Consider the following 19930-nt stretch of genomic DNA (forward strand, 5'->3'; position numbering starts at 1 on the left):
CACAATGGCACATAAATGAGTAAACCATACAATCAAATCTAAAGTTGTTACTCCCTTGATCAAATCTCTTTTTTTGCCTCTCTATCGCTCACTTTCCACTTCCCCCTCTTTCTCTATCAATTACTTTAATCAAATCCCAACTATGTCTTTACCCCCTCTTCAATTGTTAATTAAATTTTTGATTGGTATATGTGCTTAACCTTATCGAGCTAAGTTTCTTATTGATTTTTTCATGTTTGCTCCTCTCTTACTCACTATCTTCCCTCTTCAATCTTTCACACTTAATCTTCGTTTCTCTCTTTCTTTAGCTCCCTCTCTCTCTCTCTCACTCGCCTTCTCTTCTTCTCATTCTTCATCTTCCTTTCTCAAAAAACTTACATTTTTCTTATTCTTTTCTCTGTTTCTACCAGATATGAACAAGACCATGGTTCTTCTCGAAAAATATCCAATCTAAATCAACCAAAATCATCATTCGAATCAAAGGACAATTCAAATAAAATGAATGAACATCAAGCCCATTCCCATCTCGATGAAGGTATGATGAGAATTACATCTTTTTCCTCTTATTCTTCTTTGTGTTGACCCATTCCTATCTTTAATTAACCTCTTTTTCTCTTTTTTTTTCTTTCTTTGTTTACCTTTTTGTTTCTGTTCTATTTAACTTTTAACTTATCTTTTTTTTTCAAATTTCTTTTTTACTTTCAGAATCTGATACTGATCAAGAAACTGATCGTCTTTTGGGTGCACAAAGAGTCGAAGAAAAAAATAACTTTGATGAAAAGGTAATCAGCTTCTCCTTTATTTTAATTCTCATTACAATTAAATTTAACAGCTGAAAATCAGACTAACAAGTTTAATTACAATCTGCTCCTTTCACCAAACTAACAATTTATCAGCAAAAAAAAGAGCTGTTGACATGATCACAATCAAAGATTATTATCCAACTGAATATTAACTTAATGTTTACAATTAACTTTCCCTTTCCTATCATGATAATTTTCAAACTTGAATCTTTTTTTTCTGTCGATTGATTATGATCAATAAATTGCCAATATTTCAAGATTGTGCTCATGTTTCAGCCTTTAATTGTTTGCAAGAGCTAAATTATCATCTAAATAATTTGACATCTAATTTTCCATGACCTTCTCTCAATTCATTTAATATAAACTTTTTTTCTTGGTTAGTTAATTTCTTTTATTATTTCATACACAATTTGTTCAGGTTAATTATATATATATAATAATCGGAATACAATTTTTGAATAAATCAACAGTATATTAACTTACAATTTATATATATTATTATATAAATGAATGAGCAACTTGTACAAAATTAGACTAAAAAATATCGTTAATCGTTAATTATATCAACAGCATCTCATTTAACCAATAAGACTAAATTAATATTTGTTGTAATTTTGATTTATGTTGATTAAGCTCTTGAAAAACTCATGATAACTACAAATACCGGTAGATTAATGTTTATTTTTGATTGTTTACATCTTCTCATCTGATCAGTTAATAATTAATTAACCTAACCTACCTTGTCTACCTTTGATAATAAAGCAGTAACTTTCCCATCTTATCTTGATTGCATCTTTTTCTGCTTCTTTCATCATCATCTTTCCACTATATGTACATACACAATGAGTCAATATAAAATTCATCTAAAAGTTATGAGCTTTTAAATGTGATATTATCAAATTAACTAACTAACAACAACAACATAAACTCACTTAATTGTCTATCCTTTTGCAACAGAATAATGGTTACATTAGAAAAAAGAACAGTCCTCGAGAAAGTGAGTATTAAATTGACAAATAGAATAACAGAAAACCGTTAATTTAATTTAAACGTTCTCTTAATAATCTGTTTCCTTTTTTTTTATTCTTTTTTTATTATACTTAATTCATATTCTCACCATCATCTCCACCATTAGCTCTTATTGAAGGAGTTCTGTTTAGAGCTCGTTACCTTGGATCAACCCAATTAATATGCAATGGACAACCAACCAAAGCGACTCGAATGATGCAAGCTGAGGAAGCGGTTTCCCGGATTAAGGTGAGAAATTACCTGGGCACTCCCTTCAACTTATCCTCATCGGTTGTTCATCAGCGAGACTGAAGCAAAAAAAACATGATAATCATTATTATTGGTTGTCTATAATTGATTTTCAGCTAACTAATCAAATTAGATTCTTCTTACACAAAAACTGAATTTGAAACCTGATACTATTCAGTTCTGTTACATAGTAATGCTTTTTTTTGCTTCTTTCGTATGGATATGTAATATGTATTGTCCGGAAATGAACCAATTAACAGTAATGATTTATTTCCAATTTCCGTTGATAATTTTTCGTTCATTGTTTCATTACCTGAATCTACTTGTAATGAAAAAATTTTAATTCCTTATTAACTCGTATTTGTAAAATATTCATTCAACTTTTTTTCTCATGCTTTCCAAATGTATCTTTACAATTGCTATAAAAGTCATTGGTAAGGATTTGAAGGAATATGATTTTCCCCTTTTTTCATCATCATCAATCATCTAACCCATTGTTTACCTTGATTTTCTGTCTTAAATAATTAGCTAATTAACTGATTTTCTTTTAATTTCCTTGATTAATTATTAGGCTCCGGATGGTGAATCTCAACCCAGCACCGAAGTGGATTTATTTATTTCTACTGAAAAAATTATGGTTTTAAATACAGACTTAAAAGTAACTTTATTCTTAATCTTTTAGATTTTAATTTGCTACTTGGATGATTAGTTATTGATTGACTTTTCTTTTATCATTAATCAATAGGAAATAATGATGGACCATGCACTAAGAACAATATCTTATATAGCTGATATTGGTGATCTTCTTGTTTTAATGACTCGACGTCGTGTTGTCAATCCTTCAGATGATTCCAATGACCATAAAATGAAACGTATTCCAAGAATGATATGCCATGTCTTCGAGTCAGAAGAAGCCCAATTTATTGCTCAATCGATTGGACAAGCGTTTCAAGTTGCCTATATGGAATTTCTGAAGGCAAACGGAATAGAAGATTCTAGTTTCGTTAAAGAAATGGATTATCAAGAAGTTTTAAATTCTCAGGAAATTTTCGGCAATGAGCTGGAAATGTTTGCCAAAAAGGATAGGCAAAAAGAAGTACGTGTAACTACTGACCCCAATGGTCAAAATTTCGGCCCCATGGAAAAAAGATAATACGATTTTAATCAATCAATCTTATTCGAAATCTTTTTCCCTCTTCGTTTTTGTCCAGATAATTATTCCAAAGCAAAAGGGCGAGATATTGGGCATAGTAATTGTAGAATCTGGTTGGGGCTCAATGTTACCCACCGTTGTTATTGCTAACATGACACCACAAGGTCCCGCTGCTCGGTGTGGACAAATTAACATAGGGGATCAAATAATTGGTAATTAATTGTTTACTTGAAAAAAATTTTACTCAGAATTAATATTGTTTGTTTCTTCATCAAAAAGCAATTAATGGAATCAGCCTTGTAGGTTTACCTTTATCGACTTGTCAAAGTTATATTAAAGTAAGTGTTAATTAATTATACACTCTGTCAACTCATGAGATATTATCAACTCATGGAAACAGTTTTTGATTGAATGATAATTAAATTGTTAATCATATTTTTTGTTTATAATTTAAATTAGAATACAAAAAATCAAACAGCTGTGAAAATGACACTGGTTCCTTGTGCGCCTGTGGTTGAAGTGAAAATAAAGAGACCTGATACAAAATATCAATTAGGATTTAGTGTTCAAAATGGAGTGGTCAGTATTATCAATTGGTCATTTGATTGATTTTGGTTTTTTTTTCGGCTAAATTTTAATTAAATTTTGTTTTCTCTTCTTTCAATCAGATTTGTAGTCTTTTACGTGGTGGTATAGCTGAACGAGGAGGAGTCCGAGTGGGTCATCGAATCATTGAAATTAATGGACAAAGTGTTGTCGCTGTGCCACATGAACGGATTGTCAATCTTTTAGCAACCTCAGTAGGAGAGGTAAATTGATCAATCTAAATTATATGAAAATTTGACTAATTGATTGTTTTGCTCTCTCTCTCTCTCTCTCTCTCAGATTGCTATGAAAACAATGCCTACTTCAATGTATCGTCTTTTAACTGGTCAAGAATCGCCTGCTTATATTTAGAATTGACAAATTTTCATCGACTCCCTCTTTCTGTGTATTTCTCTCTCAATGTTTTACCTCCTTTGGAAACTTTATATTCTCATATACATAAAAATTTCGAGGATTTTGTGCCTTTGATCATTTGGTTGATGATGGAAGGTTTAATAACAACGCTTATAGAATAGTTAATTGTCAGAAAAGGAAAAATTTTCTCTTTAAATTCAAATTTGCAAATCACTTTTTTCCATTAATCAGATCAACTTGTAAATCTGATATTATAATACAGTCAAGATCCTCAGACCTTGTCAACTATATTTTCCTAGTTAATTAATTGGGATTAACTTTTACATAAATTATTTCCTGATTTATGTTTGCAAATTTGGGATTCACTTGACCATAAACACAGTTTAATTTAACCGTTTTAACACCGCAAATAAACCCAAGCAATTAAAAGTTGTAACTGTTGTAAAAGTATATCGTCCAGACAAATGAACGTACGAAACATTGGAAACTCATTTTCATCATGGATTCTGGTTTTTTAAATTCTGCTTTCAATCCTCTGATCATTAACATTATCATCATCATCTGTATCTTCAACACACCATCAACTTAATGTCAACCATTTGTACTTACATCTATTTAATGATTGTCGACAATTTAGTCAACCTTTCTTTTAATTAATCTCTTCTCTTTCAATCAATCGAATTTTATCAATTTATCATGTTAATATGATAATTTATAGATTAATTGGAATATAACTGATTTCTAATTAATTTGATAATCAGCTGTGGAAACTTTGATAAGTGACCGAATATAATTTATAACTGAAACCAAAACATCAAGAGAGAAATGCATTTACAGCTGATTATCATCTTCATCTCTCTCTCTCTCTCTCTCTCTCTCTCTCTCTCTCTCTCTCTCTCTTGTGTTTAATTCTAACGATATAAACAATGATATCTTTCTCATTATCTCTTGTATAAGTGACCTGCTGATTGTGATTAAATGATGATCTCATTTTTTGTAATTAAATTTATTATCAATGTCAATCCAATTGTGATCTCAATTTATTTCTATTATAAATCAATCAATAGATTAAGAACGAAATTTCTGAAAAATATCATCAGGATAATAATCAATCGGAAGAATACGAAAAAAAAATGATCGAAAAAAAAAATTTTCGAAGTTTTTTCCCTTCATAATTAATCATTTCTCACACTTTCTCTTTTCATTGATAATTACAGTCCAATTACAATCAACAGGTAAACACTGTATAGTGAAAGTGATTAACCGAAATGAGGTTGATTTTAAACAATTAATTCATCTGATTAAAGTTACCATCTGATGATCTTGACCAACAGTTGATTGTGAGTTCCAAAGCTATTGTTGTTTACCAAACAATCAAGGTTTTCCATCTTGGGTGGAATTAATTTGGACAATTTAATAGCGATAATTAAAGTGATAAATTCAATTCTCAACCTTAATTATCCTTCAAAACTAAACCACAATAGTTAACAATTAATTCTTTGTGATTGAATAACCTTTTTTCCTCTCGAAAACCAGGTAAACATATTTGAAGAAACAGAAGAGAAAAAACAAAATTAAAGGTAACACGTTCTCCTTGATAGACTAACAGGTAAGAAGAAAATGTCAATAATTGCAAACAATTCTAATTGTTTATCGGTTTTCTATCAATGGGAGAGAGAGAGAAAAAATAGAATAGAACAAAAAATGAACCATGAAAATCGCTCACTGATTTTGCTCCAACAAAGAAAATGGTTGAGCCTTGGAACCGAATCTCTGGTTTTCTAATGTGTTTATCTCTCTGCTAATTCTTGATTGTTGTTTATTTTTCTTTTCTCCATCAATCACCAAATTGAAATAATCAATTTCCACTGGTTAACATTTCATTCCAGTAGATGAATAAGTAAATTTATCTAATCTTTTGGTTGTTCAACTTAACTACATTATCTCCTCTCATCTAATCATCATCATCATCTGTAATTAAACCTCATTTTGAGTTAATTGTTTGTGACATTGTGTTGATTGTGTTGATTGCTTTCTCATCTAACAACTATAATAATAAACAGTTGAATATATAAACTGAAATGATTACGAAATTGTGAAATGGTTCAGTTAATTTCTTGCTACTTGAGAAAACAACAACAACAACAACAACCATTGGATTCAATTGGTAACCATCATAAAGGAAAAACATCAATAAAGAGTAAAATTATTATTCTAATTGTGATTCTCTTTGTTTTCTGTTTTAAATTGTTTGAGTAATTTAAAATTAGAATCAACAATTAGCTCTTCCTCCTTTTGTGCAACATTTTAATTCCAATTGCCGGTTATTATTTTACTGTTATCAACAATTTACTTTTCTTCATTTACTCCAATTGAATTGATTTAATTTTCTTCTATATTCTCATTCACCTGACGGTTTCATCTTCTGTCTTCATCAACCTCTCTCTCTCTCTCTCCTTTACATCATTTTACTTTAATTGTTTTGGATGGTTAATCATTAAATGATCGATTCTCAGATGATTGTTATTCCATCAACTGTTGTGTATCTTTTTAATTGTTACCATTTAGTTAATTTCCAATGGCCTTTTCTTTAAGTTCACCTAATCATCACTCTAACCAACAACCGATCTCATTGGTTAAAAATTCACCAAGAAAACGGTTACCATCATCATCGCCTCTTTTGGCTTCCATTAATGACGCTTTTCAGGCTAAATGTGCTAAAGAATTAAACAAATTACGTTCCAATTGTCGAAAGACTTTACAACAAGATTTAACAAGGTGAATATTTAACAGAATTAATTACAATTAATGTTAGAAAAAGAGAGAAAAAAAAAGTGTAACCAAAACCTTCTCATCGATCGATAGGGGAGTTGGTTTGGTTTTATTTTGTTCTTTTCTCTTTTTGTCACAATTTCTATTCTATTTACCAGAAAATATTACAATTCTATTCCTTTCTTTTTCCTTCCTTATTTTGGGTGATCTGTGTATCGATAATCAGGTTATTGGATAAAGAGACTCTTGCTGATACTTTCATCGAAGGCGATACCTTTAGGAAATCTTGTCATAGCTGCTTATTGGCTTCTCGAGTTCCACTTTTCTATTCACATTTGGTTAATTATTTTGATTACACTGTTACCAAACATTCACGTAAAGGATTCAATTCCTATCGACTTCCGTCAACAATTGACTGTAAAGAGATTACTGACTTTCTATCTAAAGTTTATTGCCATGAAGATATTAGTCTAGAGGAGACATTGATTATTGATAAATTACGAGATCATATTACTATTAATATGACATCAGAATCTGGTATTGATAAAAAGTCAATCTCATCATCCGGTGGAGATGAACTCAATCCAATTGGTATCAACAATAATGACCTAGTTCGAGATGATAGTCTCGATGATATTAAAGAATCTGGTAAAGGGGATATCGACAAGGATAGTCTTAAACCCTCGGATAGTTTGGAGCTTGTTACTGATTCCTTGAATAATATTAGCCTTTCATCGGAGGATAATAACAAAAATGACCATCAGAGTACCGATTACGAGGATAGTTTGGCCACTAGAACCAAGGAACGTGAAGATGGAGGATTAACTTCAAGTGGTTCGAGTCAAATGGTTAGAAGTGGGACTTTTGATCGACTCTCATCAATTCCCCTTGAAGATTCATCGCGAAAAGATATTCCTGAGGAGAAATTAGTTTACAACAATGATGCCGATCAAATGTTTAAATTGATTGAAGAGAAACCGATGTTGGTTAACAATTTACGACATAAAATTGATTCATTCGAGTTAAATTTAAATTGCATTCCTAAAGATTGTTCATCAACCAAAGATTCCCTCGAAAATGAGGAAGCGATTGTAAATGATGTTGATGTTATCACCCCATTGGCCGAAGCAGCGGAAAGTTTGACCACTCGATCTCAGAGTAGTTCATTGTTCCAATTTTTCGTCGATATGGATTCAATGTCTGCTAGTTTACCGAATTGTCAACCAAGTACCAAAGAAGAAAAGACAAATAATATGACCTCTTCGGGCTTTATGTTCATCGATTTAAACTCTGTTGGTACTGATGGTGGTTCAGAACAAAAATCTCGAACAATTGAACGGGACAAAAACAAAACTAAAGTTAATTCAAAAAAAGATGAAGGTGAAAGGAGTAGTAAAAATGATTCCATACTCTCGATGAAATTATCAACCTCCAGGTCAACTCGATGTAGGTCAAGTCAAAGCGATGATAATAATAATAATCAACAATCGCTCGAAAAGAGTAATCAACAAATTGGTAGTCACCTGATCTCAGGAAAATCAATGAATTACCATCGACAAGCGAGTTGCTCATCTGGTTTAAGAGGTGGACCATCGACGACTGATCGTAACTTTTTACAAATCAAAAATCGAAACAAAAATTTTAATCGACAATCATCATCACCGATGAGCTCAATGGACAGTGGAATGTTATCTTCCCTCAATTCAGAAAATCCCCATGGAGATGAAGAAGATTGGTTATTAAGTATTAAAACGAATCGAACTCGAACCAATAAACCATCAAGTTCTCTTTGGATATCGACCGGTGAAGGTCAACCGGAAAGTGAACAATATGATGATACAAGTTGCAATAAACTGAATTCCATAGGATCTAAACAAAAACATCAACTAATAACATCGGCAAATAGTTCAACGTTTAGTGATAACAACAACAATGAGAATTCAAGTGTTGACAACAACGATAATAACGAAATGTATAAGCGTACAATTAACGCGTGCTCCAAATTGGGTGAAGATTTGCTTCAAATGTACATGAACAATATTAACTCTGACATTACCATTAAAGTGGACAATTCAAGCAGTATTAAGGCTCATAAATGTATCCTGATCGCTCGAAGTCCATACTTTGCGGCCATGTTTTCCGGTGAATGGCGCGACTCAAAGACATCAACTATTACCCTTCAAGGATTTAGTTATACCTCCGTTCACTTTGCTTTATGTCACATTTACAGTGGTGCCTTAAACATTCCCGACGATGATAATCTAAACCTCGCAGAGTTGGCCTTACTTTCCAACCTATTGGCTCTTGATACACTTCGAGATGTTGTCATCTATGAATTGGAAAAAACTTATTGCCACTTTTTCCATAAACCATGTAACGATTGTATCGTAGGCATAGTCGATTGTCTAATCGTTTCCTCCGAGTGTGGATTCTCAACCCTCCATCAAAAGTGTCTCACCTGGTCAGGTAAACATTTTGGTCGCCTCTGGCCAACTCGTTCCTTTGCTTGTCTACCCAGTTCCATATTAAACTCGTGCTTCCAAAGTACGATACACTCAATGACACCTAAATCGATCATCGATGTAATTTTAAATGTTGACCGATTAGCGAAAACAACACCAAAGGTCAAATGGGCTGAACCAATTTTCTCACTTATCGGCCGTTTAATTGAACAATGTGTTAACTTTGTGGCCGGAAGTTACGATCTAATCGTGGCCAGTGATTCTTTCATCTCCTTGGGACGAGGTAACTCCTGGAATATTTCCGCTCTTGAGGAAACTTTTCTCGCCGCCATGAACAACCTTACACCGGACACGGCCTGTAAAACGCTGGTCAAGTTAAATAACATCATCTCAATCGCAGAGAACGAGAAAGCCTTTGGTTATGGTCCGTACGCTGAGCCCTATGTTTCCCTTGTTCGTAAAATGTATCGGCACTGTGAACGTTCATTGGTACAGAATGTTAACCAGGCAGTTATCGCTCCCAATTGGTCACTTTTACCACTCGAAGTGCAACAGAAAATCAAAGACTCGGCAATAATTGTCTTCGAATTTGATAAGCCACTTGCACCACGACCACAACTTTCCAGTTCTCAGCTTCAATCGTTGCGAGCCAAAAAACGTTCATCAATGATCACTGAACAATCATCGACTTCATCGGTGACCAAATCATCAACATCCTCCGCTAATTATAAGACTGGTGGTACTCATAGATCACGATTACGAAGTGGTGGTGAATCGCGCAGTCAAGCTTCATTAAAACGCTCATCAAGTGATCACATTTACGATGAAGTTACACTCGAATCGGGTGATCTTATCGATGGAGCTGCTTCCCTACCAGTCACAACAATTAAGAATGACCATCGTTCCCGTCATGATAATCACCGTAATCGCTCATCATCTGGTCGACATTCACGAGATGGTTTGAGCTCATCAACTTCAAATGATAATAATAATGATTTAGTTGATTCATTAAATTCATCAATAAACGATGAACGTTATTTAGAAACAGAAAATCCTCGGAAAATGATTAACAAACAATCAAACGTTAATCGTCACACTAAAAGTCCACAATCAACACCATCTCGTCAATCTAATCATCGTCCATCCTCATCTCGACCACGAACTTCATCATCTTCATCAGTATCACGATCTCTGGCCTCGAGACCACCATTTAAATAATATTTTAAATGTTCAACAATTAAGACAAACAACTTTGAACAAAAACCTTAAATTGCTACAAATTAATCAACATTCACATGAAACCAAGAATCTCAGTTACAATTAACAATTAGGTATTTAGTTTATACCTATTGAGAAATTGATGCTTTTCAATTTTGTCAAAACAAAATGCAATTAACTTAATCATAATTGACTTAACAAGTAATTTAATTAACCACGAGTTTACAACCAATTAAGAAGCGTTCACCAAAATAAATCAAGTGCAAATCAACCAATGGACATGAAATCTAATTGAAAATCTTAAAGCAATTAAATGGCAGATAATCGGGAAAAATGCAATTAAGAAACTAAATTTGATGATGAGCCAATCAAAGGAAAATTGTATCAACAATTAACAAAAATAAAAAAGAATCAATAATCAAGCCATATAAATGGAAACGCAATTGGATTAAACAATTAGATCTCAAGGAAAAATTAATCAACTATAATAATTTATATTCCCAAATATGCTATTTAATTAATCAACAATTTACTAATTTAAATACTTTCTCTCTTTTTCTCAATTACATTCTAGTCAATCAACAATTTAAGAAAAATCAAAATATTTAATTGCTAATCTCAAAGTAGCAATAATCAATTCCATTCATCTAAATCTATTTAATTACTACTTATTAAATCCAATAATCTGCCCTTAATAATAATCGTAATTGAAACAATTTTCCCGAAAAAAATGTGATTATAATCACAATTAAATTATAATCTAATTGTAACTCGAAAAAACTAAATTGAAAAAGGAAAACATCAAATAAACGAATATAATTTATTCTGTAAACAATTACAGTTAAACTCTAGCCAATTAATTAAAAAGCTAATCAACTATTAGAATCTCTTGGTAACAATTAACTTTTCACAAAACAACAATTAAAACCTAAAGAAACAGATTGTAGCTCATAGACGAACCCTAGAAGGTTACTCGTGATTAGTTTGATTTTCAGCGTTTTAATTGTTGATTTTCTTTGTTGATTGAAGTGTTTCACAGTTACAGTTAATTGTTAATCGTAATTATGGACTCGATTACTGAGGAAGTTCGTGCCAAAGCTAATCAATTGTTGGAAAGAAAAGGAGCTCGTGATGAACTTCGGAAGCTTCTTCATAATCGGTTAATCGAAACACAATTTAGCGAGAAAATCGTTGAGATGTGTAAACAATTCATCAAAGGCAAAGACGTGGAGACAATTACAATCGACGATTTGGTCAACGCCGTAGTACCAGAAGCTCGTAAATTAGTACCTGATTCAGTTCGCGAGGAATTGCTTGATGCCACGAAGAAAGTGATCACCGACGACGAAGCGATCACGGAACAACTCAACGGAACCTCCGATTAATTTGATCTCTTTTTTATCTACCAATTGGACTTAATTACGACGGAAATTTAGTTGGAACCAACCTAATCACTGCCTTTGTAATGAGAAGATTTTGAAATCGAAATTTGGTCCAAATTTTATCGATTATTGAACTTGAGGCCGATGGAAACTATTGAATCAATGGCTTACTTTCTATGGAAAATTTTGACAACAATCATTTAGATTAATCAGAAAATTAATTTACTAATTAACTCGAGAACAATTAATTGAGTTCGATGATTGAAACTGTCGAATCGTTAATCAAGGTTAAAGTGTCACAATCCAATTAACTGATTCTCATTCTCAATTAGTTTAATTATTGGAAAAATAATCAATGTTATTAAATCAAATTTTCCAAAGACTAATAATCCTTAATTGTTACCCTGATAAATCAACAAATGGCTCAGATAATTAACTTGATTCCTTAATTAATTTGCAACTAGTTGACTAGTGACATTTGATTGATTATTTGATTTAATTGCTATTGAATTGATATTATCATAATTTACTCTTGTTTGTTATGATTTACTTTCAACAATCAAATGGGATTTGAATAATTTACAAATTAATTGAATTTCGTGTTGATTTAATTCTTGATGGGGGTTAATTGTTAACATGATAATCTGTTAACTGTTGGAAAATAACTAATGGCAATTAGTTAATAAACTTGTTTACCAAGAATAAGAATTGTTTAACTTTTGTTTTTAATCAATTTCACCGAATCAAAGTTAATCTTAATCGGATGTTATTTAATTACAATTGTTTTCCTTTTTGGTAATAGATTATCATCCCAATTACAATTAAATGTTTTTCATTCAATTCTTTCAACACAATTAACGAAGAAGAGTAAGTTTTAATTGTTGGAACAATTAAAAATCTTTTCATCCATTTACTCTGAAAATTTTTTTTCATATTTTTCACTTTTTCGTTTCTCTGTCTACATTTTGTGTCTTCTCTTTTCTTCTCAGTCTTTTTTCACCACGAATTCCAATATTTTCATGATATTCTCAATTCAGAATCTGAGAAGCAGCAGAAAGAACATCAAATAGAAAGAGAAGAAAAGAAAGAGAATAGAACAAAATTATTCTCTTTTCCATCTTGACAACATTAACCAGTCTTCATTTTACTCTTTCTCTTGTCACTTGACATTTTCTCTTTAATTTGTGTATTTAAATTTCCTTTCAATTTAACTGATAGATTAAAGTAATTAATCAACAAATGGATAATCGGAAACAATAATTAATCAAAGGAGATTAAAGTGACCACAAAGAGAACAAAAAAGGTAAGAAAACAATAACCAATTTCTTTTGTTAATTAACCAAATACAGAGAAAAAAAACTCTTAATGTTACATTGTTGAAGAGAGAAAAGGTCAAGACCAGTGATTATTGGGTGAACACGTACACAGATTAATTAGATTAATTAATTAGAAGGAGAAAAATTAACTCATAAGTGAATCCATAAAGATGAGACAATAGAAATGGTAACAAAATAGACTTTAATGGCGCCCAATCAAAGGTTCAATTACTTCACTTGTCTTGGATTTTTCTTTCTCTTTTCAGTTAATCCCTTTTCTTTTTTGATGATTCATTTTGTGATTTAGATTAGAATCAAATTAATTTTCTTTCAATGTTGATTATCTTAAATTTCAATCTCCGTTCCCATAATACTATAAGAGATTTGACTGTTCTCTCTTTGTTTTCTTAACTCGTTAGGGTAACTATCATTTTCTATAGAAAAATTATTCTGGTTTCATATTTTTCTCCAATAATTTAATTCTTTTCTCTTTCCCTCTCTTTCTTTCTCTCTAAATACTAATTTTTTTTTCTTTCTCTTTATCCCTTGTTATGCAAAAGCTTCTGTTCCATATCTTTGTCTCTTTATCCTCTTTCACTTTCTCACTCACTCTCACTTCATTTTCTTTATTAACAATCCCAAGTTCAAATCTATTTTTATGTCAACATTATCTCATCAATTCTCTCAACCATTTATTGTCTTCTTCTTTTTCAGGTGACCAGTGTTCGCGCTGAAATAACAATTGGTGTTACTTTTCTCTTCATTATACTCCTCCATCTTTATTCATCAATATCTTTCTGGCGATTGTAATCCTTTCTCCTTAAATCGATTACTAAATCGACATTTTCCCAGAAATGGCCAAAGCAGGACAAGGACAAACATTAAATGATAGGTTAAACGCAGCCCGATATGCTCTTGCTGGACAAGGATTGGCTCGAGTTGTTTGTAAGGCAACAACGGAAGAAATTATTGGACCTAAAAAGAAACATTTAGATTGTAAGTATTACATCATAATTCCCCATAATAATACTCACTCGGTCTTTTCCATCACAATCTCTCTCTCTCTCTCTTTTGCCCTACCCTTTTTTCTGTTGAATCCTTTCTCTTTTCAAGAGTAATTCTATTGTAAATTATTGATATTCCTCTTCTTGAAAAAGTAATCATGCATATCAACCTTCTCATCATAACGGTTTTGTATTTTACTTGAAAAACTCCATGGAAAATCCCTCTATTTCCATATGCATCTTAATGAAATCTAATTGATTGTCTCAAATTCAGATTCAATTAACTCAATATTGTTATTATCTTATTTTATTTTTCAGATTTACTTCAGTGTACCCACGAACCTAATGTATCTATACCACAATTAGCAAATCTCCTGATCGAGAGGACAAACCATACTTCTTGGGTTGTCGTTTTTAAAGCTCTCATAACTGTACATCATTTGATGTGTTATGGAAATGAGGTAATAATTAGATACTTTGTAAAAAATTTTATCCAACAAAAATGATTGCTAATATGAAATTTATCTTCTCTTTATTTAATTGCATTCAGCGTTTCACTCAGTATTTGGCCTCTAATAATTGTCAATTTCAGTTAGGTGACTTTCTTGATAGAAGTAATCAAAAAGGCTTTGACATGTCAACTTATATCAAAAGATATTCCAAGTATATCAATGATAAAGCTTTATCATACCGAACTGTGGCATTCGATTTCGCTAAAATCAAGAGAGGAAAAGAAGATGGTGTCCTGAGGACTATGCCTTCAGAAAAGCTTCTTAAAACATTATCTGTTCTGCAGAATCAAGTTGACGCTCTCCTCGAATTTGATTGTCCAGTAAATAACCTGACCAATGGTGTCATAAAGGGAGCATTTATGCTTCTTTTTAAAGATCTTATCAGACTTTTCGCATGTTACAATGATGGAATAATCAATTTGTTGGAAAAATTTTTCTCCATGAACAAGAAACAATGTCGAGATGCTTTGGAAATTTATAAAAAGTTTCTCATTCGAATGGATAAAGTTGGTGAATTTTTAAAAGTTGCCGAAAACATTGGCATCGATAAAGGTGAAATTCCAGATTTAACCAAGGCACCTTCCTCTTTATTGGAGGCACTCGAGGCACATTTAGCAACTTTGGAGGGTAATAAAAAAGGCAAAAGGTAATCATTTATATTCAATTATCGTTAATAACAAATTCAGTAATCATTTGAAAAAAATAATCTCATTTTTCAATGTTTGATGTTTCATCTTAACTTCCTGTTTTCCCTCCCTTGTCAACAGGAAGTTTCTCTCGCTCAGAGCTAAATTGAACTTTTTTTCAATTTCTTTTTTGTATTATTAATTAATATTTCTGCTTTTTCTCTTGATTATCAAATCATTATCTTGATGATATCAGCACCAAAGATACTACACCTTCTTCCCAAGGAACAACAAACACCAATAGTAGTACCACTGCTCCTGTAACCTCATCAAATCCTGAGCCACCACCACAACAACCACAAACCGAAGGAGCCAAAAACGAAGCGGTTAAAAAACCGGTTGAAGACGAAACTCAGTTAATAAATAAATTGAAAGTAAGTAACAATTTGAAAGAAATTGATAGTTTATTGTCAAAAAATTAACTCTTCTAATTTTGTTTAAATTTCTTCTTTAAATTGTCAAATTGACAGCAAACATCAATTCAATCTCAGCCGAAAACTGTTCAAGATCAACCGAAATCCTCTACGAATCCTTTTAATCCTTTTCTCAGTTCACCAACGGAACCTGAGCCTGAACCAACACCAGCAGCACCAACCAGTGGTATCCTTTTAGATTTGTTTGACAGTATCGAAACACCCGCGACCACTAATGCTCCCGTTGTGGCCACAAGTAAACCAAGTGATGATCTCTTGATGTAAGATCTCAATTATATGATACAATTTATATCAATTAACTAATCAATTGTGTTTCTTTTTTTATCCTTCAATTGAAACAACAGGTTAGCTGACACTGGCACTTCCTTAGACTCAACAGTAATACAATCACCTTCAATGCAACCTTGCAATTAAGCATAAAAATTAGTCATCCAATCAATAAATAGACGATTATCAAAAGCTAACCAAGATTTTAATTTTACCAATATGGAAATAATTCAATTTAATTTCAATCGCAATACCTTGGATGGAATCAACGTAATCCCAATGAATCCAGGAAAATGCAATTACAATTAAAGAGAAAAAAAAAGTTTTGTTTGCAAAGTTGATCAAAGTGTTCAAATCTTAACAACAATTAACTACATTCCTGCTCTTACTAAGAGATATTCCTAAAATTAACCGTACCAATGAGATGAAAATCGAAACAAAAAACGCAAATAGATCAACAATTATCTAATCCTTATCATTCAGTCAATCAACAATAATCATTACTTTTAATTGCTATAACCTCAGCTATGCTAATTCAATACTAATTGAACATGTAAATACTTTGACCGTGTTACTTAATTACTGGACATTTAATTTAATTCATTTCCTTTTGTTGTTTTATTGTAGTTTGAAAAAATTAACTTGTGCGTTTCTGATTGTGATTTTAACTTGAAAATCAATTGAAAACAGCAAATATCATGAGAAATTAATATAAAATAATCTATTCTGTGAATAATTGAACACATGTAATACATGTATTTGATTCTTTAATTAATATACTAATTACTGTAAGATGAATACCAATGCAAGTTAAATAATTACGAACAAGAAAATTTCAGTTAAATCAAATCTTAGAATGTTTTGATTAACAAAGTTATCAAAGTACAAATATTTATAGTAATCAATTGATTAACTACTTAATCAACTTGATAATCAACAGTAATCAGATGTTCAAAGATCAACTAAAGGTAAAAAAAGTGACAGAAAACCAAATGTATTGAAATTAAATCGATTGTCAAAGTTTTTCTTGCTCAGTTTTAATGGACCTTGACCAAGAAACTTTGGTTAATCACAACAATCAACCGTTAGAACGATTTCAACATTTATGATTAAATTGTTTTCGTCTCAAATATAAGATAATCTCTATAATGAAGAGTTATATTTATATTTGGTTATCTTTGCACGTTCTGAGTGTCGCTTAACTGATTTATTGCCCAAGAATATGTAACTAATTTAATTTTGTTACCATCCATAATCAACTCGACAATAAGGATGAGTTGTTGATCATTTACGAAATCAAATGAAAAAGAAAGATAATTCAATAAAATGATCAGAAATTCACTTTTCTTTTTCAATGTTGATTCTTAAAATCTTATGTTGTCTTCGTGATCAACATTTCCTTAGTCATGATTTAATTAAGTATATTATGCAAGACACTTAATTGTGAAATCAAGAGAGGGTTAATCGGCATGGGTGTAGCCAGACTGGTGATAATCATTCAATTTTTAAGATAAAAATTGCTTTAAATTGATTTAACCCAACGTGTCAAACAATTGACAAACTAGTTGGCCTTAAAAGACTGATTAACTTTGTTATAATCAAATTGATTGTTGACAAGAAACGAAAAAATTTTCGTTCTTAATCATCTGAAAATTCAACATTTCATTTGATTTGAAATCGATAAATCTCAAAAGAAAGGGTTTCAACTTAAATTGTTACAACCTCTCTGTGTGTCCTTTGAATATTTAATTTGATTTAATTTCTTACCTTTAAATTATTAATTGAATTTTGTGATTCCCTTTGTGTTCTGCATCTTTCTGGTGGCCGTTATTGGTGCGTAACTTTCGTGAAACTTTTATCAATCAACGAAAAATAAACCAAAGGTTCAAAAATGGTCGTCACTCAAGTAAATAAAATAACTGAATTAAGTAAACAATCGGGAATAATTAGTATCGATCATGTAACTTTCTATGTTTCAAACGCCAAATATGCGGCCGCTTATTTTACTCGTTTCTTTGGATTCAAGTTAATTGGTTATAAGGGTTTGGAAACTGGAAGCCGATCAATGTGCTCATATGTTGTTTCCCAAGGTGACGTTGTGTTGGTTTTATGTTCAACTTATCAATATGGTTCGGGTGACCTTTGGTCAATTGTTTCCTCTAGAGGTGATATGGTTAAAGATGTCGCCTTTACGGTTGATTGTTTGGATAATTATTTAAACAAATTGGTCACAAATGGAGTTGAAATTATCCGTCAACCTTGGACAGAAAGTGATCAACATGGTTCCGTTAGAATGGCCGTTATTTCACCTTTCGGTGATATTACACACACACTAATTGAACGAACTCGTTACTCGGGTACATTTCTACCTTCTTTTCATCCTCCTCTTGAATCAAAAAATTTCGATGAGCCACTGGACATTTCACCAGAATATCGAGTATCATTCAAAGTTATTGACCATTTTGTTCCGGTTCTTAATGCTGGACAATTAGAAAAAGCTTTCGATTATTACAGTAAATTAGGCCTGGAAACTTTTTACTCTGTAGATGACTTTAAAGTTAAAACGGATAAAAGTCGCTTGAACATGGTCATTGTCGCTAATAAGTCCAAAGATGTAATAATCAATTTAGTCGCACCATCGGCTGAAGATAAATTATCCCAATTACATGAATTCTTAAAGTATAACAATGGATCGGGAATTCAACATCTTGCCCTTCGAACAGATAATATTGTTGCAACGGTAACTGGCCTTAGGGCTCGGGGAGTCCAATTTCTTGAAATTCCATCAAGTTATTATGATAAATTACGACAACGTTTAGATTCATCTAAAATCTCAATAAAAGAATCAATCGATACACTGGAAAAACTGCAAATCCTTTGCGATTTCAATGAAAATGGTTATATCCTCCAGTTATTTGGTAAACCACTTTTTGATCGACCAACAAGTTACCTCGAAATTATTCAACGAAACAATCATTCTGGTTTCGGTGCTGGAAATGTCCAAGCTCTTTACGAAGCCGTTGAAAGGTTACAAAAACAACGAGGGAATTTGTAATCCTTAAAGTAAATTGAATATCACCAATGATCAACTTAAAAATTAATCTACTATTTTTTATAATTATCAACAATTCTCATATATCCAATATATGTTTTTCTCATCGAATCCTTTTGATTTAATTGTCCAGCAAAATAATCTTGACCAATGGTTTCCACAGATCCAACGCTTTCAGCTCCAATGAATATGGTGAAAATGGAAACTGTTGATTGAAAGTAATAGTTGAGAAAAAAAAATGATGAAAATTGATCAATTGTTAGACTTTGTTCACTCAATTGTAATCAACCTTGGCCGAGAAACTTTGATTAATCAGTAACCCGTTTAATCTTAACAATTAACAGTAAAAAGAGAAAGTAAAACGTTCTCACAATTTACTGTCTAAATCGTTTACAATGAAACTTTTGTCAATCTTAATTTAATTACTTATCAATTTGTATTTTTGTTAAATTTACTCTTTATAACTTTACCTCTGATTTGAATAATAAATGTTGATCATTGAACAATTAGTCTTACGTTTTTCTTTACGACTGTTTAAATAATTAATTGTCTAAGACTTTGAATTTTGTTACAATAGACAATTAATTCAGTAAATAAGATAACATTTTAAAAAGGTTAATCTTATATCATAATTATCATGTTAAAATAATCA

General features: G+C 31.5%; 4 protein-coding genes across 5 annotated transcripts; all 4 read left to right on the forward strand.

The window, feature by feature from the left end:
• Positions 1 to 285: 285 nt before the first annotated feature.
• On the forward strand, positions 286 to 5195 carry LOC128386425 (protein lin-10-like; the record flags this gene model as incomplete). The annotated part of the gene is made up of 11 exons (XM_053345455.1): positions 286 to 535; positions 706 to 782; positions 1761 to 1800; positions 1939 to 2060; positions 2632 to 2718; positions 2806 to 3156; positions 3272 to 3425; positions 3493 to 3551; positions 3673 to 3792; positions 3882 to 4022; positions 4099 to 5195. Coding segments are annotated over 11 exons (1473 nt in total), but the record flags the coding sequence as incomplete, so codon positions are not given.
• A 1324-nt stretch (positions 5196 to 6519) lies between these two features.
• On the forward strand, positions 6520 to 12709 carry LOC128386428 (uncharacterized). The gene is made up of 2 exons (XM_053345459.1): positions 6520 to 6951; positions 7172 to 12709. The coding sequence occupies exons 1-2, from the start codon at positions 6752 to 6754 to the stop codon at positions 10623 to 10625; spliced, it is 3654 nt and encodes a 1217-aa protein (XP_053201434.1). The 5' UTR covers positions 6520 to 6751; the 3' UTR covers positions 10626 to 12709.
• Positions 12710 to 12990: 281 nt separating this feature from the next.
• Positions 12991 to 16972, forward strand: LOC128386429 (phosphatidylinositol-binding clathrin assembly protein LAP-like). 2 transcript variants are annotated; one of them, XM_053345460.1, is made up of 7 exons: positions 12991 to 13310; positions 14038 to 14319; positions 14646 to 14788; positions 14878 to 15485; positions 15722 to 15899; positions 15996 to 16219; positions 16304 to 16972. In XM_053345460.1, exons 2-7 carry the CDS (start codon positions 14178 to 14180, stop codon positions 16371 to 16373), a joined length of 1365 nt encoding a protein of 454 aa, XP_053201435.1. In that variant the 5' UTR covers positions 12991 to 13310; positions 14038 to 14177; the 3' UTR covers positions 16374 to 16972. The 2 variants fall into 2 exon arrangements, with proteins under 2 accessions (XP_053201435.1, XP_053201436.1); XM_053345461.1 differs by lacking the exon at positions 12991 to 13310 and adding an exon at positions 13528 to 13743.
• Positions 16973 to 18117: 1145 nt separating this feature from the next.
• Positions 18118 to 19281, forward strand: LOC128386426 (4-hydroxyphenylpyruvate dioxygenase-like). Its single transcript, XM_053345457.1, has one exon. The coding sequence runs from the start codon at positions 18118 to 18120 to the stop codon at positions 19279 to 19281; it is 1164 nt and encodes a 387-aa protein (XP_053201432.1).
• The last annotated feature ends 649 nt before the right edge of the window (positions 19282 to 19930 follow it).

The sequence above is a fragment of the Panonychus citri genome, unplaced genomic scaffold, assembly GCF_014898815.1.
Source record: "Panonychus citri isolate SS breed McGregor unplaced genomic scaffold, ASM1489881v1 Contig00069, whole genome shotgun sequence".
Lineage (NCBI taxonomy): Eukaryota > Metazoa > Arthropoda > Arachnida > Trombidiformes > Tetranychidae > Panonychus > Panonychus citri.

Coding starts and splice junctions, on each gene's coding strand:
- LOC128386428 (XM_053345459.1), top strand. CDS start 6,752: ATGGCCTTTTCTTTAAGTTCACCTAATCATCACTCTAACCAACAACCG. Junction 6,952..7,171: donor TTACAACAAGATTTAACAAG/GTGAATATTTAA, acceptor ATCGATAATCAG/GTTATTGGATAAAGAGACTC.
- LOC128386429 (XM_053345460.1), top strand. CDS start 14,178: ATGGCCAAAGCAGGACAAGGACAAACATTAAATGATAGGTTAAACGCA. Junction 15,486..15,721: donor GGTAATAAAAAAGGCAAAAG/GTAATCATTTAT, acceptor TGATGATATCAG/CACCAAAGATACTACACCTT. Junction 15,900..15,995: donor AGTTAATAAATAAATTGAAA/GTAAGTAACAAT, acceptor TCAAATTGACAG/CAAACATCAATTCAATCTCA.
- LOC128386426 (XM_053345457.1), top strand. CDS start 18,118: ATGGTCGTCACTCAAGTAAATAAAATAACTGAATTAAGTAAACAATCG.